At 42.1% G+C, this 19716-nt stretch overlaps 2 protein-coding genes across 11 annotated transcripts in view; both read right to left on the bottom strand.

The window, feature by feature from the left end:
• Positions 1 to 10522, bottom strand: part of prkag3b (protein kinase, AMP-activated, gamma 3b non-catalytic subunit) — a 45168-nt gene extending 34646 nt beyond the window's left edge. Inside the window, exon 1 of one of the 3 annotated variants that reach the window (XR_009798261.1) lies at positions 10440 to 10522. Coding sequence is in view for 1 of the 3 variants with exons in the window: in XM_061842597.1 (XP_061698581.1) it covers positions 8965 to 8982 (18 nt within the window). In the remaining 2 variants the exon portion in view is untranslated. Of the gene's footprint in view, positions 1 to 8964; positions 9445 to 10439 lie in introns of those variants that run through there. The other 2 variants (XR_009798262.1, XM_061842597.1) reach the window with 2 other exon arrangements.
• Positions 10443 to 19716, bottom strand: part of ttll4 (tubulin tyrosine ligase-like family, member 4) — a 33574-nt gene continuing 24300 nt past the window's right edge. For 7 of the 8 annotated variants that reach the window (XM_061842589.1, XM_061842593.1, XM_061842591.1 and 4 more), the window contains 7 exons: positions 17666 to 17803; positions 17444 to 17540; positions 14988 to 15198; positions 12825 to 12892; positions 12672 to 12742; positions 12443 to 12589; positions 10443 to 10557 (listed from right to left, as the gene is read on the bottom strand). In XM_061842589.1, the coding sequence (XP_061698573.1) occupies positions 10443 to 10557; positions 12443 to 12589; positions 12672 to 12742; positions 12825 to 12892; positions 14988 to 15198; positions 17444 to 17540; positions 17666 to 17803 (847 nt within the window). Of the gene's footprint in view, positions 10558 to 11149; positions 12590 to 12671; positions 12743 to 12824; positions 12893 to 14987; positions 15199 to 17443; positions 17541 to 17665; positions 17804 to 19716 lie in introns of those variants that run through there. The other variant, XM_061842595.1, reaches the window with a different exon arrangement.

The raw sequence follows: 19716 nt of genomic DNA, 5'->3' as shown, positions 1-19716 counted from the left end.
ATCAAAAGTATCCGAAATATTTCCCCTTATGAGTTAATATTATCCTAATTTAAATAATCAAGCTACCAAATAAACTCACCACTATTTTAACTGTCTTGCAGATAGTCAAATAATAAACCTGGTTATGGAACAAAAAGCGTGAACATTTAATAAAATAAAGGATGAAAAAATCAAACATGTATACGCAACAGTCAAATCTTCTTCTTTTCCTTTCGGCTTGTCCCGTTAGGGGTCGCCACAGCGTGTCATCTTTTGCCATCTTAGCCTATCTCCTGCATCTCGAACCCCAACTGCCCTCATGTCTTCCCTCACCACATCCATAAACCTTCTCTTTGGTCTTCCTCTCGCCCTTTTGCCTGGGAGCTCCATCCTCAGCATCCTTCTACCAATATACTCACTCTCTCGCCTCTGAACATGTCCAAACCATCGAAGTCTGCTCTCTCGAATCTTGTCTCCAAAACATCCAGCTTTGGCTGTCCCTCTAATGAGCTCATTTCTAATCCTATCCAACCTGGTCACTTCGAGCGAGAACCTCAACATCTTCATTTGTGCCACCTCCAGTTCAGCTTCTTGTTGTTTCTTCAGTGCCACCGTCTCTAATCCGTACATCATGGCCGGCCTCACCACTGTTTTGTAAACTTTGCCCTTCATCCTAGCAGACACTCTTCTGTCACATAACACACCAGACACCTTTCGCCAGCTGTTCCAACCTGCTTGGACCCGTTTCTTCACTTCCTGACCACACTCTCCATTGCTCTGTATTGTTGACCCCAAGTATTTGAAGTCGTCCACCCTCGCTATCTCTTCTCCCTGTAGCCTCACTCTTCCCCCTCTACTTTTCTCATTCACGCACATATATTCTGTTTTACTTCGGCTAATCTTCATTCCTCTCCTTTCCAGTGCATGTCTCCATCTTTCCAATTGTTCCTCTGCGTGCTCCCTGCTTTCACTGCATATGACAATATCATCTGCGAACATCATGGTCCAAGGGGATTCCAGTCTAACCTCATCTGTCAGCCTATCCATTACCACTGCAAACAGGAAGGGGCTCAGAGCTGATCCCTGATGCAGTCCCACCTCCACCTTAAATTCCTCTGTCACACCTAAGGCACACCTCACCATTGTTCATACATGCCATCATACATGTCCTGTACTATTTTAACATACTTCTCTGCCACACCAGACTTACGCATGCAGTACCACAGTTCCTCTCTTGGTACTCTGTCATAGGCTTTCTCTAGATCCACAAAGACACAATGTAGCTCCTTCTGACCTTCTCTGTACTTTTCCACGAGCATCCTCAAGGCAAATAATGCATCTGTGGTACTCTTTCTAGGCATGAAACCATACTGTTGCTCGCAGATACTTACTTCTGTCCTGAGTCTAGCCTCCACTACTCTTTCCCATAACTTCATTGTGTGGCTCATCAACTTTATTCCTCTATAGTTCCCACAGCTCTGAACATCCCCTTTGTTCTTAAAAATGGGAACTAGAACACTTTTCCTCCATTCTTCAGGCATCTTTTCACCCGCTAGTATTCTGTTGAATAAGTTGGTCAAAAACTCCACAGCCATCTCTCCAAATTGCTTCCATACCTCTACCGGTATGTCATCAGGACCAACTGCCTTTCCATTTTTCATCCTTTGTAGTGCCTTTCTGACTCCCCCCTTAGTAATCATTTCCACTTCCTGGTCCTTCACTCTTGCCTCTTCAACTCTTCCTTCTCTCTCATTTTCTTCATTCATCAACTTCTCAAAGTATTCTTTCCATCTATTTAGTACACTACGGCACCAGTCAACACATTTCCATCTCTATCCTTAATCACCCTTACCTGCTGCACATCCTTCCCATCTCTATCCCTCTGTCTGGCCAACCTGTAGAGATCCTTTTCTCCTTCTTTCGTGTCCAACCTGGTGTACATGTCTTCATATGCCTCTTGTTTAGCCTTTGCCACCTCTACCTTTGCCCTACGTCGCATCTCGATGTACTCCTTTCGCCTCTCCTCAGTCCTCTCAGTATCCCACTTCTTCTTCGCTAATCTCTTTCCTTGTATGACTCCCTGTATTTTGGGGTTCCACCACCAAGTCTCCTTCTCCCTTTTCCTACCAGATGACACACCAAGTACTCTCCTGCCTGTCTCTCTGATCACCTTGGCTGTCGTCGTCCAGTCTTCCGGGAGCTTCGGTTGTCCATCGAGAGCCTGTCTCACCTCTTTCCGGAAGGCCGCACGACATTCTTCCTTTCTCAGCTTCCACCACATGGTTCTCTGCTCTACCCTTGTCTTCTTAATCTTCCTACCCACCACCAGAATCATCCTACATACTACCATCCTATGCTGTCGAGCTACACTCTCCCCTACCACTACTTTACAGTCAGTAACCTCCTTCAGATTACATCGTCTGCACAAAATATAATCTACCTGCGTGGTTCTACCTCCGCTCTTGTAGGTCACTATATGTTCCTCCCTCTTCTGGAAATAAGTGTTCACTACAGCCATCTCCATCCTTTTTGCAAAGTCCACCACCATCTGCCCTTCAAAGTTCCTTCCTCCTGGATGCCGTACTTACCCATCACTTCTTCATCGCCCCTGTTTCCTTTACCAATATGTCCATTACAATCTGCACCAATCACAACTCTCTCGCTGTCTGGGATGCTCAGAACTACTTCATCTAGTTCCTTCCAGAATTTCTCTTTCAACTCTAGGTCACATCCTACCTGTGGTGCATAGCCGCTAACCACATTATACATAACACCCTCAATTTCAAATTTTAGTCTCATCACTCGATCTGATACTCTTTTTACCTCCAAGACATTGTTAGCCAGCTCTTCCTTTAAAATAACCCCTACTCCATTTCTCTTCCCACCTACTCCGTGGTAGAATAATTTAAACCCTGCTCCCAAACTTCTAGCCTTACTACCTTTCCACCTGCTCTCTTGGATGCACAGAATATCAACCTTTCTCCTAATCATCATGTCAACCAACTCCTGTGCTTTTCCTGTCATAGTCCCAACATTCAAAGTCCCTACACTCAGTTGTAGGCTCTGTGCATTCCTCTTTTTCTTCTGACGCTGGATCCGGTTTCCTCCTCTTCTTTGTCTTCGACCCACAGTAGCTGAATTTCCACCGACGCCCTGTAGGTTAGCAGTGCCGGGGGCGGGCGTTGTTAACCCGGGCCACGACCGATCCGGTATGGGATTCTTTAGATGAACGCTCATATTTGTTTGGCACAGTTTTTACGCCGGATGCCCTTCCTGACGCAACCCTCTGCATTTATCCGGGCTTGGGACCGGCCTACAGATTGCACTGGTTTGTGCCCCCATAGGGCTGCATTTGCAACAGTCAAATAAACAGTCAATTTAACAGGTACACAATGCACACATGCTAAGGGCCCAAACAAATATGAATATAGCCGGCAAGCAAACAAAATTCAAACCCCAATGTAACTTTGGTGCTTCCCAAGGCAGGAGTGAAGAAAGGTGAAGGTGGTTTTTCCCTCTGTCCGGCGTCCTCACGGTCCTCGTCCCTTTTTCTTCCTTGAAGTCCAAACACAGCCTCGCTAGCCGCGTTAGCTTGACGCTAGCGCCCTTGTCCTCTCTTTTGTGGTCTAAACACAGGCCTTGCTAGCTAGCGTTAGCTGGTTGCTCCCGCCAAGCCAAGTCCCATGCATGCACTTAGCCCCTGTGGTAGCGGCTAACTCCACCGCGTTACGGTGTGATTTGAGTAGGCCACTCAAATGACACACTATTCCAGTTGAACTTTCAACAGTCCTTGTCGAACACGTTGATCAACTTTTGATAAATGTCTACCATTCACTTTATTTGTCCTTTCGTTGCCCTCCAACAACCACTCGTACCTTGCACTCCGTCTAGCCTTTTTTTCTCTTTTTTTCACGCGTCTCCTCAACACATCACTTACTGTCCTTCTTAAACAATGGTTACAACAATAAAATGACAAACAAAAGTATTTATTTTTCACAAATGAATCAAACACATACAAATCCCTCCAAAAGAAAATACAGTGAGCACACACAGTTTAACAGATATTCCAACAGATTGCATAAAGAAAACCTATAATAACCTAATTGCTACTCTATTTTACTGAAATTTTACCTGTACCAACTTTTAACTGGGTTACAAATATTAGTGGCTCTGCTGTGATAGCGGGAGTTGGCAATGTCCTCTAGGGAGGGCAGAGAGCAGCTGGGGACTTTTGACCACTCTTTGCGGAGCTTTCCTGTCTGCTGCTGTGCCTCCAGCATACCCCACTGTGATGCAGTATATGAGGATGCTCTCTATATATGTTGTATTTTGGCAACCTTGTTAGAAGAGACATTAAAGGAGTGAACTGAACATATCAGAAAGATGTCTAACACTTTTACACAACTTAGAACCTTAGAGATAGATAACAGACTCGAGGTCGCAGCAATACACAATTCAAAGACATCCATCCAACATGTTTTGGATGTGTAACCGGTGAAAACCCACAGAGGTACAAGGAGAACATGCAAACACCACACAGGCAGGGCCAGAATTTCAATCCGGGTCATCAAAAACTGAGGCAGATGTGCTAACCAAGTTGTCCACCCTACCTCAGTATGAAAACATGAAAACAATTGGCCACACCAAGATAATCATAATCATAAAAGATGTAGTGGTACTAAAACCTCCAGTTAAAATTGCTTTCTCACAGTGTCACTATATTCCTGATAAATTGTAGTGACAGCGGGCTGTATGGTCAGTGGCTGGCTGTACCCTGGTTGCACACTTGTGCCAAGTTCCTGCACCTCCCACCATCTAGGCAACATTTTTAATACAGCTGTGGTCGTAGATAATTGTGCAGGATTGTACGTGTGTACCAAATGTTGCCATGTGAGGGCGAAACAGCATATTGCACTTTAAGTTTGGATTCTGTAAGACCCCTGTATCCCACATGCGACATCTAAAAAGCTATAAAATTAGAACAAAGATATTTTTACTTAGCTGATTAGAGGCGTTGTGAGTCTGCTATTAGGTATAGGTGTTTTATCTGTTATATTTACTGCTGACGATAATCAGCACGAGTGAGGAAAACAGATCCAGCGCAGTGAACTTCAGTGTCTTTTTTTTTTTTTTTTAAACACAGCGCCACACTGCCTCTAACAAAGAGTTGCTGCTCGGCCACACATATAATGTGCATTATTGACGTTTGACAATTTTGGGGGGGTGCATTATACACAAGAAATTACAGTCCAAAAACTACGGTACTAGTAATGGCACAATGGTGGGTTTGATATATAATTTTATTTTATTTTTGCTTGTATCCAGGCCACCAGAATATGTCTGGATTGGAGTGATTTACCGGGTTGGCTTTGAAAGGAAGCTCGAGCGTGACTGATTTATCCCTTTTTTAAATTAATGCACCTTGAAATTGCACAGTATTCTGATTACATTTGTCCTATTAGCTTTATTTATTTCAGAATGGAAAAACATCCTCTTTTTCTTTTGAATTTTTGTGTTAGCCGGAGCCATGCGCAAGCCTTGACTGGTCGATGACGCCACAACCCCTGCATAACATATTTCCATATTTAAAGTGTGCTATATTTTGCAAATGGCTTTCAATGACACTCATAAGTCTCAGGAAAATGTCACATTCCATGACACCTCAAATTCCCAGGTTATCCGCAGTGGGTGCATCAGAAACCTGGATGTAAGAATGCGCATAGATTAAAGTTACACAAGACCAGGCGCATATAAAAGAGACCTCAGCACCAATGTGAGAATATGGTCCATAGTGAGGAGAGGCATTGACCAGCACACCACACAAATAACCTGACATATGCAGGTCTCCATACACCAACACTTTTCCACTAATTAGGCCTGATTATGTCAGTATGTGTACAATGTGCTTTAGGGGACTTCAGTCCTTTAAACACCTTGGGAGCTTCTGTTCAGTTTTCCAAACATCTGTCACCATGAAGTTTGAGTGACGATCGAAAAAGGCGTTCAACGGGGGTTGTCCAAAAGAGTCTTATTCCTGTCAAATTTCAACCAAGTGACTAAAAGCTGTGCCTGGTCTCAAGTTCAACTGTCTGGTATGGTCTAAAATGCTGACTGACACCTTTAAATTGAGGTATCATATATTCTCGGGTCTTGACGCGACCTGGGTGGACTGGAGCAAAACGGCACACAATCACATTTTTAATTATGAGAAAATTTTTGGGAGATCGCAACTTTCTCTGCTTTGAAAGCACACCTTAGCAATAAAGATGCATTAACAAACGAGAGGGACTCAGTGTATCCTGACAGATAATTCTAGGACAGCTGAAAGCTCTGCCTCACATTTTAGATGTTGTGAGAATCACAGGTGAATGTGAAGTCTGGGGACCTTGCGCTCAAGAATACTGATAAGGCACTACTAATAACTCTTAGAAGTACGATGGTTAGATGAAAAGGACTTCAAATTCAGATTTGAGCAATGGACAAGTGTATCTTTTCCACATTTTAGTCGGCACTCAAGCAACATTAATTTGGACCAGTTGGAGAGTTGGCCATTTGCCTTCTCGCCCCATTGCCTACTGTTTTTGTCCTGTGTGGTGTACTAGTTTTGTTTGCGCTACAGAAAGCTAATCATTTTATTTGGTCATATATAACAAATGCTACTCGACCACTACATTAAGCTTCATGGATGGTGGAATGCACTAATCCACTGAAATTAAGCAACGATAAAGAAAATTGCTAAATTCAGAGCTTTGGTGTGTCACATAACTAGACAGTTATGCCAATTTGTCTCCCAAATACAGTGAAAAAGTATTGCCTCCCTTTTCTCAAATTCATAGATTCCCCACTTTAATGTTTAAGATCATCAAACACAAGTATCAGACAAACATAACCCAAGTGAATTTAAAATGCCGTTTTTAAACATTATTTTTTTTTTAATCCACACCTCCAAGAGATGGGATAAACCCTGAACTGGTCAGCCGCCAATTGCACGGTAATTTAATTTATCCATCCATCCATTCATTTTCTCAGCTGCTTATCCTCACAAGGGTCACGGGAGTGCTGGAGCGTATCCCAGTTGTCAATGGGCATGGTACACCCTGAACTGGTTGGAAGCCAATTTCAGAGCACATGGAGACTAAGAGTCGCACTCAGAATCAATCAGCGTAAGGAGAATGTTCAGCAATGAGTTTGTAACCTCAAGCTGAAGAATATTTGGGTTCTGCAGCAGGATAATGATCCAAAACACACCAGTAAGTGAATGAAATGAAGGTTTTGGAGTTACTTAGTTGAAGTATGAACTTGAAGACTGAAATGCAGTGGCATGACATTAAAAAGGCCATTCACGCTTGAAAACCCCTGCGTTTTTGCTGAATCCAAGGAAGAGTGGGCCAAGATATTTACAAACATGTGAAAGACACATTGCCAGTAAAAGAGAATGTTTGATTTCAGTTGTTTCTGCTGAAGATGGCCTAACAGGTTATTAGGCCATTAGATTTTCATACAGAGCCAGGTAACTTTGAAGCTTTTTCCCCATGATAAATAACAGCGGCACCACTTTAGAGCAGCTCGAAAGCATTGGCCTCACAGTTCTAAGGTCCCAGGTTCAATCCCGGACCTGCCTGTGTGGAGTTTGCAAGTTCTTCCCATGCCTGCGTGGGTTTTCTCCAGGCACTCCGGTTTCCTCCCACATCCTAAAAACATGCAACATTAGTTAGAGACTCTAAATTGCCCCTACGTGTGATTGTGAGTGCGGCTGTTTGTCTTGATGTGCCCTGTGATTGGCAACCAGTTTAGGATACCCCGCCTCCTGCCCGTTGACACCTGGGATAGGGTACAGCACTCCCCGCGACCCTTGTGAGGATTAGCGGCGAAGAAAATGGATGGATGGTGGATATATAACAGCATTTGGCGGCACACTGACTCAGCTCTAACGCATTGGCCTCACAGTTTTGAGGACTGGGGTTCAAATCCTGGCTCCGCCTGTGTAGAGTTTGCATGTTCTCCCTCTGCCTGCGTGGGTTTCCTCCGGGCGCTCCAGTTTCCTCCCACATTCCTAAAACATGCATTAATTGGAAACTCTAAATTGCCCCAAGGTGTGATTATAAGTACGACTGTTGTCTGTCTCCATGTGCCCTGCGATTGGCTGGCAATCAGTTGAGGGTGCACCAGACCTCTTTCGCAATGACAGCTCGGATTGACTCCAGCACTCGTGCGACTCTTCTGAGGATAGGCAGAACGGATGGATTTTGGAAGTAAATATGTTCCACCAGGATTTGAATTAAAAATGCCACTGAAAATTTGATGTTGTAATATTCACATTGTTATTTCAGTGATGACATTTTCGATAGCTGTATTTCAGTTTAACTTTTCAATGTTAGCAAATTCACCAAATAAAAAAAATCCAACCTTCAAAATTTAAACGCAATATTTTCAGTCTCCTGAGATTAAAAAGGCCACAATTCACTGTCGGCAATTCAAGTATGACACATATTTACTTCCATAGTAAGTAAGTTTCTTTCAGTTTGTCCCTTACGGGGTCGCCACAGGGTATCATCTCAGATGAACGTATATATATATATTTGGCACAATTTTTACACCGGATGCCCTTCCTGACGCAACCCTTCTCAGGGCGTGGAGGCCCCAGCGGGATACCAACCCCTGGTTTACCAAACCAGTGCTCTAACCACTGAGCTACAGGGCCTCGCGTACATATTTACTGCCATAATGGATGGATAACAGCATTTTAAGTTGGTTATATTTGTCCAATATTTACATTTGTTTGATGATCTTAAACACTGAAGAGGGGAAATTATGGATGTGTTTGAGACAGAGCCAGTACTTTTTCATGGCATTGTACTTGCACAACCCCCCCCAAAAGACATTATTTGTTATCCAGAACAGGCTGGCATGCTAGAAAAATTTTCACGAACCACTGTTCAGGCCTCCAACGAGCACAAACACACTAATTGATGACAGGAGTCCTACCTCTGCATCAGGCTCCATGATTGGGGAAGCGGTGACACAGACACTCTTGGCATCAGAATGAAAAGCTAAATATCCCACGCACCACTGGCTGACATCTGGAGGGTTCTGTGGCTATATTAGCAATGAGGATGAGACGTGAAGAAGCGGAGCCATACAGCACAATTCAATCCGGGCCTGAAAGTCGTGGAAGAGCTGAGGTCTAAATCTAGACCAAGTGGTGGGAGGCCTGGCATTTACTGCGAGAGACCCAGAGAGGGGAGGTGAGAGGAGCAGGGTGAAAACATGCGGCAGCCAAATGTAGTGAAGGAGGGAGGTCTGGGGGCTAAAAACAGTCAGGGTATAAACATTAGGCCCACTTACAAAATCTTATGTGGTCCAAGACAGAAGCTGTCATGCTGTGTGTCTTTGACGGGATTGCATTATTACAGTGAACACTTCACATTGACAGAAGCCCCATAGCTCAGTGGTTAGAGCACTGGTTTGGTAAACCAGGGGTTGTGAGTTCATATCCCACTGGGGCCTCCACTCCCTGAGAAGGGTTGTGTCAGGAAGGGCATCCGGTGTAAAATTATGCCAAACATATATGCGTTCATCTAAGATGGTACGCTGTGGCGACCCTGAAAGGGACAAGCCGAAAGAAACACACACACTTCACTTGGTGACGACAAAAAAAAAAAAAAAAAAATCACACACACTTCACTATGACAGAAACAGAGGTGACTACAAAAAAAAAATTCTGTATCAACACAGATATACAAATATGAAGCACCATTAGGGTGGCGCGACCGGTTAGAACCTTGGTTCAAAGCTCCACTTGTGTGGAGTTAGCATATTCTCCCTGTGCAGATTTTCTCCAGATACTTGTCTCAAGAAGGTCATCCGGTGTAAAACTGGGCCAAACAAATGTGCGTGCGACCCCTCACGGGAGGGCGGAAAGGGAAAGAAGACTCAGGTTTCCTCCCACATCACAGAAACATACATCAATTCAACGTAAATTGCCTTTAGGTGCACTTGTGTGTGTGAACTGTTTCTTTGTGCCTCGCTGGCAACCACCTCAGGGTAAACTCTGCTTCCTGCCCAATGATAGCTGGAATTTCCTCCAGAACTCCTGCCACCCTTGTGAGGATAAGCAGCTCAGAAAATGTAGGGTTTAGAGGTGCAAATCCTGATCTAGGTAGTAATTCCAATAAATTCTCTAACTACCTTTAGCCCCCACACAACATAACAATAGAGGACATCTTTGTCAATAAATATGGCAACAACAAAGTTTAGATACCAGGGTGCCAAAATCGGTTATGTTAAGGCCATAAAATTTCAACAGTTGATGTAGCAATGGTGTGACACAACATAAATGAAAAACCATCAATCAGAAATCTGACTGTGCAAACCGAGGCAGCTATGGAGCATCCATACATCAAAGAGCATCACCTTCAACAATAAATTATCAATGAGGGTTTTGGTGCGGTCTAGTTTACCTTCTAAATATTTGCAAAAGTGGGATTGGGCCTCCTGCCAGACAACAAGGGGCCCTTTGGCTGCTCCAGGACCTGGGAGTGTTGTGCTCTTGTCTTTTCCTGATCACCGCCCCAGAACCTATGATATAGGTGAAACGAGATTATTTCTTTGAGTCATTGTATGGGCTTCCTATGAATCCTTGGTTGGCAACCTTTTTCTCCAGGTAGGCTACTTTTGTTTTGCACAATTACAAAGATTTTTTTTCTTTTTCTTTTAGGCAAGTAACTTGACAAAGATGACAAGATCTGGATTTGGTCTAAGTGGTGGGTTCAGAACGACAATGAATTTAGACATAAAATACCCGGCCAGTAATTTACATACCACCGTAATTTCAAGTGAGTCAATTAAGAAATCTCCCTAAAAACCTTAAAATGAAAAAAAAAAAATTACCTTGGGGGGGGTAATGTGGCATACAGTAAGCAGAAAGCAAAGACAGCTGTTTTCTGGTATCGTACTATTAATACATTGGTTATCCAAACTGGTCTGCTGCTGAAGAGTGAAAAGCTAAGATATTAATAGTTTACAACCATGTCCTGTTGCACATGCTGAGCAACCCCCACTCAGCATGGTCATTAAATTTTGTATGGTGGAAGACTACAATCATAAACAAGAACTGCAACAGCACCATAAAAAAACAGACACACTTCAAGTGATGACTTCTATTTTGAAACTTAGTGAAAACTTTTATTTTGAAAGTGTTATTCCGAGCAACATTTTCAAGACCTTTAGAAATGCTATGTTTCTCCCCTTCATAAAAAATATAACCTCAGTTACAGTATTGCACTTCAGTTATGTGCGGAGCAAATACATTTTTTCCACAATCAACAACATGAACTTTTTCCAAAGTGGACCATAAAAAAATCCCATTAAGAGTTTTTGGAGCCACTCTGCCTCGCAGCATTGCCATAACACAAAATTGTTTGATAAACTGGAAATTCTGACAAATTAGGTTCCAAATAATCTGGATGTGCTCATAAGGACATTTTGCTTCTGAAAAAACAGAATAACTCAAATTTAATCTGAGAGGTAGATAGAATAGGTAATCCAGTAAAGACCCATTCATGCAGACACTAAAAAGGTACTAGGCCTTGTAAAAAAAAAAAAAAAAAAACACTTTTCAGAAACCTTATGCTACCATTAATTATGCTGTTTGAGCTATTGCCCAACAAAAATATTCAAATTTTTTGTGTGGTCAAAAATTGACAAAATGTGAAGGTTTTTTTTGAGCATCGCTATTCTATGCATGTTGCATAGACCTCCACTCAAGTTAAATTGGATACAATGCAGTGTCCATTCAACATTCAAACTCCTATAAACCTTATTACGGATTATGGCTTGACTACTATTAAAAGTTACAAATGGCAAGTTTTACAGGAACAAATTAGGTGATTTGATGCCAGCACTCTAATAAAATGTCAGGGAATCACTTCAAATGTAAACATTAATTCTTAGTATAAAGCATTAAAAGTGGTCGTTAATTACTGCATTCCATATCATTCAATAGTTTGACAACCATTAAATCTCCCACCAACAAGCATCGCAGTTCAAGTGATGTACTGTATTGAAGCATTTTGTTTAAGGGCCTTTTAAACACTCAATGAAGACTGAGAAAACTGTATCAATAATAAAATACAACACATGTATTTGTTTTATTTTAGAATTGCAGGGTAGGCAAGATTAAGATTAAGATAGTTTGTGTTTGTGACCTGTTAAGCACGTACTGATTCTGACTCCCCCCCCCCCCCCCAAGAAAATATGTGACTAGCACACTAACAATTATAATAGGTTGTCAAAACTCAATTTTTGGCCCCCCCCCCCAAAAAAAAACAAAAACAAAAAAAAACTGTTACAACAAAATAGTCTGAATTGCAGGTTTGGCTCTCGCTCAAAGTGATCTGAGCGCAGGACGTTAGTGATAGCAGTAGAAGACTGAGCATGAAGTGAGCATGTGGGAAGACCTCACAGGCTGGGCTGAGGACTAGCACAGGCACTGCTGCTGGCGCTGGATGCAGGACTTTGCAAAAGGGGCGAACTGGCAACAAAGGCATCCCCGTCTGAGCCTTCCTCCATTTCCATGTGGTCAGACTGAGGCTGGTGGATGACCATCACCCTGGAAGATGACGGCAATTACATCTCTGAGTTGTGATGTGTGCATTTGCCGAGATTGAGAACACCACTATCAGTATGCGCACCTGGATTTAGAAGGGTTGACAGGTGCTTCTCTGTGATGTTCAAACTTGGATATGTAGCTAGACTTGGACCACTAGATGGACACACTCACACAGAGGTTAAGCATTTGAAATTCAGAATATAATCATTGAGATAAACATGGTCATGTTCCTTACCATATGAGCGGGATCAGTGGAACCAAGATGGACTCCCTTCTGACACAAAGACCTGAGCAGATTGGCACCTGCACACAGACCATGACAACCCAGACTCCGTCAGTTCTGTAAGCTTATAAGAAAACAAATAAAACAAGCTGTCCGACATGGTAAAAAAAGGCATTTTTGTGGTCCAAGACAATTACAGTAGTGACAGAAAGTATTCAGACCCCCTGAATTTTTTTCCACTCCATTATATTGACGCCATTTCCTAAAATCATTTAAGTATTTTTCTTCCTCATGGTTTTACCCACAGCACCCCATATAGACAAAAGATTGGCATTATTGACATTCTTGGAGATTAAAAAAATTAAAACTGAAATGTCACACAGTCATAAGTATTCAGACCCTTTGCCGTGACACACATTTAACTCTGGTGTTGTTCATTTCTCTGACTCACCCTTGGGATGGTTCTACACCAGGACTCCCAATACAATGAGAAAAACGATTCTATGGCCTGATGAGACCAAGACAGAACTTTTTGTCCTTACTTCTACGTGATATGTGTGGAGAAAACCAGATCCAAAACAGTCAACTCAGAAGCATGTTGAAGAAAGGTGACCAGCAACAGGGTTCCCTCCCTACTTGGGTGCTTCACTTTTTGCGGCTTGAGTGCTTCGCGGGTTTTTTTTTATTGCAGAAAGACACGTTGATACAAGGATTGGTTCCTGGTGCAACATCAACCAATGAGATAAGTGGCTTTATCCTGTGAGCTAATTGGTTGCGCATCATCCACGTTGTTCTCATGTACTAAAATGAAGGTGGATATTCACAATTTTTGAAATCTAGGTTTTGACAGATTGGGAAGAGAACACGGGAATTTAAATGATATCCTGTAGATTCAAACTGTTAAACTGGATGCGATTATTGGATTCTTGAAGCATTTATGGAGTTCAAGACTAGTAGGAAAAAAAAAAAAATGGAAGTTTTGAGAGTTTGATGTTGCAGTCCATTTGTTCCAATTTTAGCCAAGACTCACACTCCTCATTGTGGTGCAATGGTGGTGGTGTGGTGATGAGATATTGTAACTGGTTAGCTAAATAAAAGTGTTTAGATTTTAGAGCATTTAGGCCTCCCCCGTTTACTTTTCTGAGGAGTGGTTGGACTGATTGATATAATTTTTTAATAAACATTTACTAGAGCAGAATCTAAAGTTTGAAACCGTCAAATGTGATCTTAAATTGAGTCACTGAAATTAAAAAATTTGAGATAAGGTTTTTATCTTTATTCAAGAGTTTAGTTAAGAGTTAAATGTGTGCCACAGCAAAGGATCTGAGTACGTCTGTGTGACATTTTAGTTTTTCTTTAATCTGCAAACATTTCAACAATTCTGTCAATCTGGGGTGTTCTGTGTACATTGAGGAGAAAAATTATTTTTGCAAATGGCAACAGTGAAGAATTTAACGGGGGGTGGGGTCTAAAAATTTTCTGTACCCACTGTATGATGAAAAACAAGTCAATGAAACTGGCAGGATAAAAAAGAAAAAAAGGAATCTTGATGAAATATTTTGCTGCACAACCTTTGTTTTATTATTTATACACTAGGAACAGGCAAAATTGTTGGTAACTCCTGGCATGTTTTGAAACTACTCTGTATTTTCACCATCTGTGGATAATGGCTCCCACTCTGGTTTTCTAGAAACCCAAAGCTTTAAAATGGCTTTAGAACATTTTCCATACTGATAGATCAATTACTTTTTCTCTCATTTGTTCCTAAATTTCTTCAGAGGTTGTCATGATGTCTAGCTTTGGAGGATATTTTTGGTCTACTTAACAGTTAGGTAGATCCTACTGAAGGGATTTCTTGATGGAGAACAGGTGTGGCAGTATCAGATAAACTCAGGTACGACAAACTACTTATATTTAACAGATGCATTCTGGGTTTATAGTGTTGCCTTTGAGTGTGTGTTTCTTTCAGCTTCTCCCTTTCTGGGTCACCACAGCGTGTCATCTCAGATGAACGCATGTATATGTTTGGCACAATTTTTACGCCGGACGCCGCAAACCTTCTCAGGGAATGGAGGCCCCAGTGGGATACAAACCCACAACCCCTGTAATATTTGAATATGATTGATGATGGGAAAGGGGCAAAAACGTTTTCATACCACTGTTACAATGACAAACCTTTTGTCCTGTTGTTCCAGTACTTGCGCTCCCACTGGTCCAACAAAATGCTGAGGTACCGTGGACATTCAAAGAATCGCAGGTATCCGGATGACAACTGTGACGGGAAAATGCGCTCAAACTCCCCGCGGCGGCTGAACTCATCTTCGCTTTCGGCGAGCACGCGGACATCGTTGGGAGTCAAAACATCCAACACTGTTCCCAAGATTCCCTGACAAAAGAAAGAAAATTTTAATGTATTGGAGACTTGGTTAAAGGCTGCAAAAAGTGCAGCAATAGGTTTCGGTTACTCTACAGTAGCTCACAAATGTGAGTACACGCCCCTCACATTTTTCTCATTATTTTTCATGGGACAGGACTTAATCTTGTTAGACTAGCCTTGGTCATCTTTATGGAGCGCAACATTTTTTCAGACCCTCGGAGAGTTCTTTGCCATAAGGTGTTATGTTGAACAACCAATAGAATGGAGTACATGCAAGAGTGATGACACCCAATTTAAAATACCTGCTCCCCATTCACACTTTTATTTTAAGAGTTTGCTTCTGTTGCCAGCAGTTCAGACATGTACAGTGGGAGGAAAAATATGTGAACCCTTTGAATTTATTAAATTTCTACATAAACTGGTTATAAAACAGTCTGATCGCCTGACTCACAATAAAGAAAAAAAATCTGCTGAACCTAAAACCACACAATAACATGTCATACCTAGCATGTAAACATTCCAAGGCCATGGAGGGAAAAACTAGGAGCTAAACAGTCAGGTGAAAGCCAACCTTGTGCCCAATCAATAAAACAAGTCTGAAAAGATCAAGCTTAAAAGGTGTTATGACCCCTAGAAAACTCATCAGTTTAGAATTGTCTCTTGTGGCATGTGCAATGGATAGGGCAAGTATTTAGACCCCCTTACATTTTTCATTCTGTTGTATTGTAGTCATTGGCTAAAATCATTTCATTTGTTCTTCTCAATGTACACAAAACAGCAAATATTGAGGGAAAAAAAACAATTGTTAAACTTTTTTGAAGATTTCTTAAGGAGGAATATCACACAGCCCTAAATATTTAGACCCTTTGCTCTGCACTGTCCATTTCTTCAGATCATCCTTAATATAGTTCTTCAGCTTCATTGGAGTCCAGCAGTAACATACATGCTAATAGTGTAATCAGTGTGTTCAAGTGTACTTCATTGGACAAATCACACAGCAACTGTGCACATAAGGCATGCTGTCCATTTTGGAGAGAATTTCAGCCTTATGTGCATCTTATGAATACTGCATCCATTATTTGCAGGTTTTCATTATTCGCGGGGGTGTAAGGAACGTAACCCCCACATATAATGGGGTAACACTGTACTATGCTGATCTTTCCCTCCCAGGCCACCCACCACCATAAATACACATTCTCCCACGATCGTTTAAAGTAAGTAAGTAAATGAAAAAATAAATATCAATTACCAGTAAGTTACTCTGTATAAGAATGTGACAAAACAAACAAATGAGCTCTGACAACCAACAAAGAACATGCACGAAGCCATTCATGTGACCAATGGCAGCGGTGGATAAAAGTGTTAACTCTGTTAAAATAAATGAGCAGTTACCTCAGTACAGCAGGAGCACTCTCCAGCAAACCCTTCAAGGACTCCAGGAAGGGTGGTGTTCCACAGGCACAAACAACACCCTTCCCCACCACACCAGAGGTGGCACCAGGTTACCCTTTCATCCAAACGTAGAGGCCTCGATCTGGGGGGGGGGGGGGGGGGGTAATCAGTGTGCCGACACCTTCTTGGGATCTCTCATTACGGGGAAAGTGGAAAGAGTGGAAAAGAGTCCAACCCCTCTCGAAAAGACTGATACTGGTGCCCAAGCTGTGTATTGTCAGCTTGACTATCGTCTAGTCGGAATTTCTCAAACTCTGCCATAAATCTGCTATAAACGGGACATTCTAAGTTCCTAAAGCCAGCTTCTGTACCTTGGGGTCGAAGTGTCAAGTTCCCAGCATTCCCCAGCTCATACATCACCCGACCCCCTTGGCCCCTCAAACAGGTGGTGAACCCATGGGAAGGGGATCCCAAGTTCCCTTGTCAGGGAGCCCCGTGGGTGCAGTCACTCCCCATCGAGCCCCACCTCCAGAGGCAGGTGTTACAGTATTTATTTTTCCATGGAGGACCACGTAGTTTTGAATTTTTTTTTCTACTTAATAAATGTAACCACTCAAAAACTGCATTTTACATTTGGTTGCGTTACCATTGTCTGATATTTACATCTAATGATCTTAAGAAGGGGAAATTATGCAAAAGAATAGAACTCAAGAAGGGGGCTAAAACTTTTTCCCAGCACTGTACATGTCCAGTTAAATTGCATAATCATTAGATAAGATTGTATGATTTGCTGAACAGGTGGATTGAGAATCGTTATTTTACTGTTAGTTTATTTTGTGTAATAATCAGCTTGTTTGTGTACCTGGTCAGCAAAGCGTTGCTTGAGGTAAAAGGCGCGTTTGAACTTCTCATCAACTGAGACCTCCACACTGGGTGATTCCTTGCTTACAATGCACAGACTGCACAGACACGCACAGACACGCACAGACACACACAGACACACACACACACACAAATGCAAAAATATCAAACTTCCATTTTTAATTTGTACACGTCACTGGTGCAGTACATTCTCTCATCATACCTGCAACTGGAGCTGGAGGTGCTTCCACTTGAGGTTACTACATACTCTCTTTGAGGTATACGAAAGCCAGCCAGGTTCAAGAGGTCTCGGACCATTTGGCCCTTGATGGAAACGTCCAGCGCTGTGTTGGAATGGAGGCTGCATTACGGAAACAAAAAATGTTGTAAATATGTGATTTTAACAATGCCATAAACTCAAATTATGCATTTGGAAAAAGAGAGAACAGCCATTTTAAGATGTAGGCAATCCATCTTGTTTTGGTTTTGAGGGAAAGCTAGAAAGGGAAAAAAAAGTGGATTATTTGGAAGTAGTAATGCTTGTAAATTCTCTTATCACTACGACATCCTATGGTAAAATAAATAAATGAACACAATAGCTTTTCTGGACTCAATAAATTGTCATTGTTGTGGTGAGCCGGTGTGCAGATCACACAGTGAACCGACAGTTGGACGGATGTGTCATGAGCGAACGAGGTAACCTGCAAGGTAATGAGCTAGCGAGCTAATGTGGTAAACTGCTCGCTCCAGCACAGCAGTTATTTAAAATGTTAGAGTTTTTGTTTTTATTAGTATCTAACACAAACAGGGATGTTAGCAGTCTATTAAAAATGATCTTAAGTAGCACAGGTTATTCAGTCAGTCGTTAACTCAAGCAAATGTCTACGTATACTAATTGACAGCTGAAGGGCCTGTCTTCAGCCAACCAACACATTACAGCACAATAGCCGGATTTACATGTAAATTTTCCGACAGTTATCATTCCAACTGAAGATCTTTGGTCATCTGTTTACACTTGATGAGATCCATTCTGATCATGTAAATACATGATGTGCACCTATATTTAATCAGAACAGCCATGTGACCAGCACACTTTGTCGTGAATGTCACATTTATCAAGCTGGAGGTCCATTTTTTTTTTTCAGCACAATAGTTGGGATTTTTTTTGTGCATTAAAAAAAGCTTAATAAAAACATACCATATTTTCATAAGTAAAGTAAATATACTGTAGGCACTTAAAGTCCTACATTTTCTCCAAAATGGACGGGGCGCCTTATAATGCGGAGGGCCTTATGTGTGCACCAACGTTCAATATCTGTAACTGACTAGGAGCATTTCCTGCTGACGCAGCTAATATATAGGAAATGTGGCCGTGGGAGAGGATGTTAAAGGCACGCCCCCAGAAGCAATATAATGCGGGTGTTTTCTGTAGACAACATCGTTTTAGCCAAGGACCCCCAAAAATGGCACCAATGGAGAGACACTGTTACGAAGCAGTTTAAACTGCAAGCTAACAGTTATGCAGAAAAACAAGGGAACTGAGCAGCTGTGAGATAATTCAAAGAATCCATGGTGCGTACGTGGAGGAAGCAGGGAAAACGAGCTTCACCAAGTCATGAAGACGAAGCTGAGCTTCCGCGGAAACAAGGCAACGTGACTTGAGTTGGAAGAGCAACTTGAGCAATGGAGTAATGCTCAAATACCAAAGAACAAACAAGCGCAGCAAATCAACTCTGAGCTTGCTATTATACTGGGAGGCTTGATGAAGTAACTTCAACCGCTGGACATCGGCGTAAACAGGGTGTACAAAGTGAAGTTGTGGGGTGTGTGGAATCGATGGATGACAAATGGCAAACAGAGCTTTATTAAGACTGGGAAAAAGCCCTTGACGACTTCCGCCACAATTTGTGAATGGATTGTGGATGCATGGGCTATCGTGTCTGCTTCCACTGTTGTTCGAAAAGCCGACATATCTGAGAAGGTGCATGGCAGTGAGACAGACTGGCAATGACGAGAGGGAACCTGGCGTGTTAGATGGAGAACTTGCTCAGTGCCACATTCCAGATAAAGAAAATAAGGACTTTGGTGGATTTGTAGATGAGGATTAATCAAAAAAATTACATGAGCACATACATTATTAAATACTTCAATAAGGTACAACCAAACTCATTTTTGCTGCCTTTTTAAAATAGTGAGGATGCATGCCACTGTATGTTTTAAGCTTGTGTCGTGATATCGCACCGCTGCATGCTTTGTAGCACAAAACGTATGTAA

Source organism: Syngnathoides biaculeatus, chromosome 14 (genome assembly GCF_019802595.1).
Source record: "Syngnathoides biaculeatus isolate LvHL_M chromosome 14, ASM1980259v1, whole genome shotgun sequence".
Lineage (NCBI taxonomy): Eukaryota > Metazoa > Chordata > Actinopteri > Syngnathiformes > Syngnathidae > Syngnathoides > Syngnathoides biaculeatus.
This window is presented reverse-complemented; position numbering and strand designations above follow the sequence as displayed.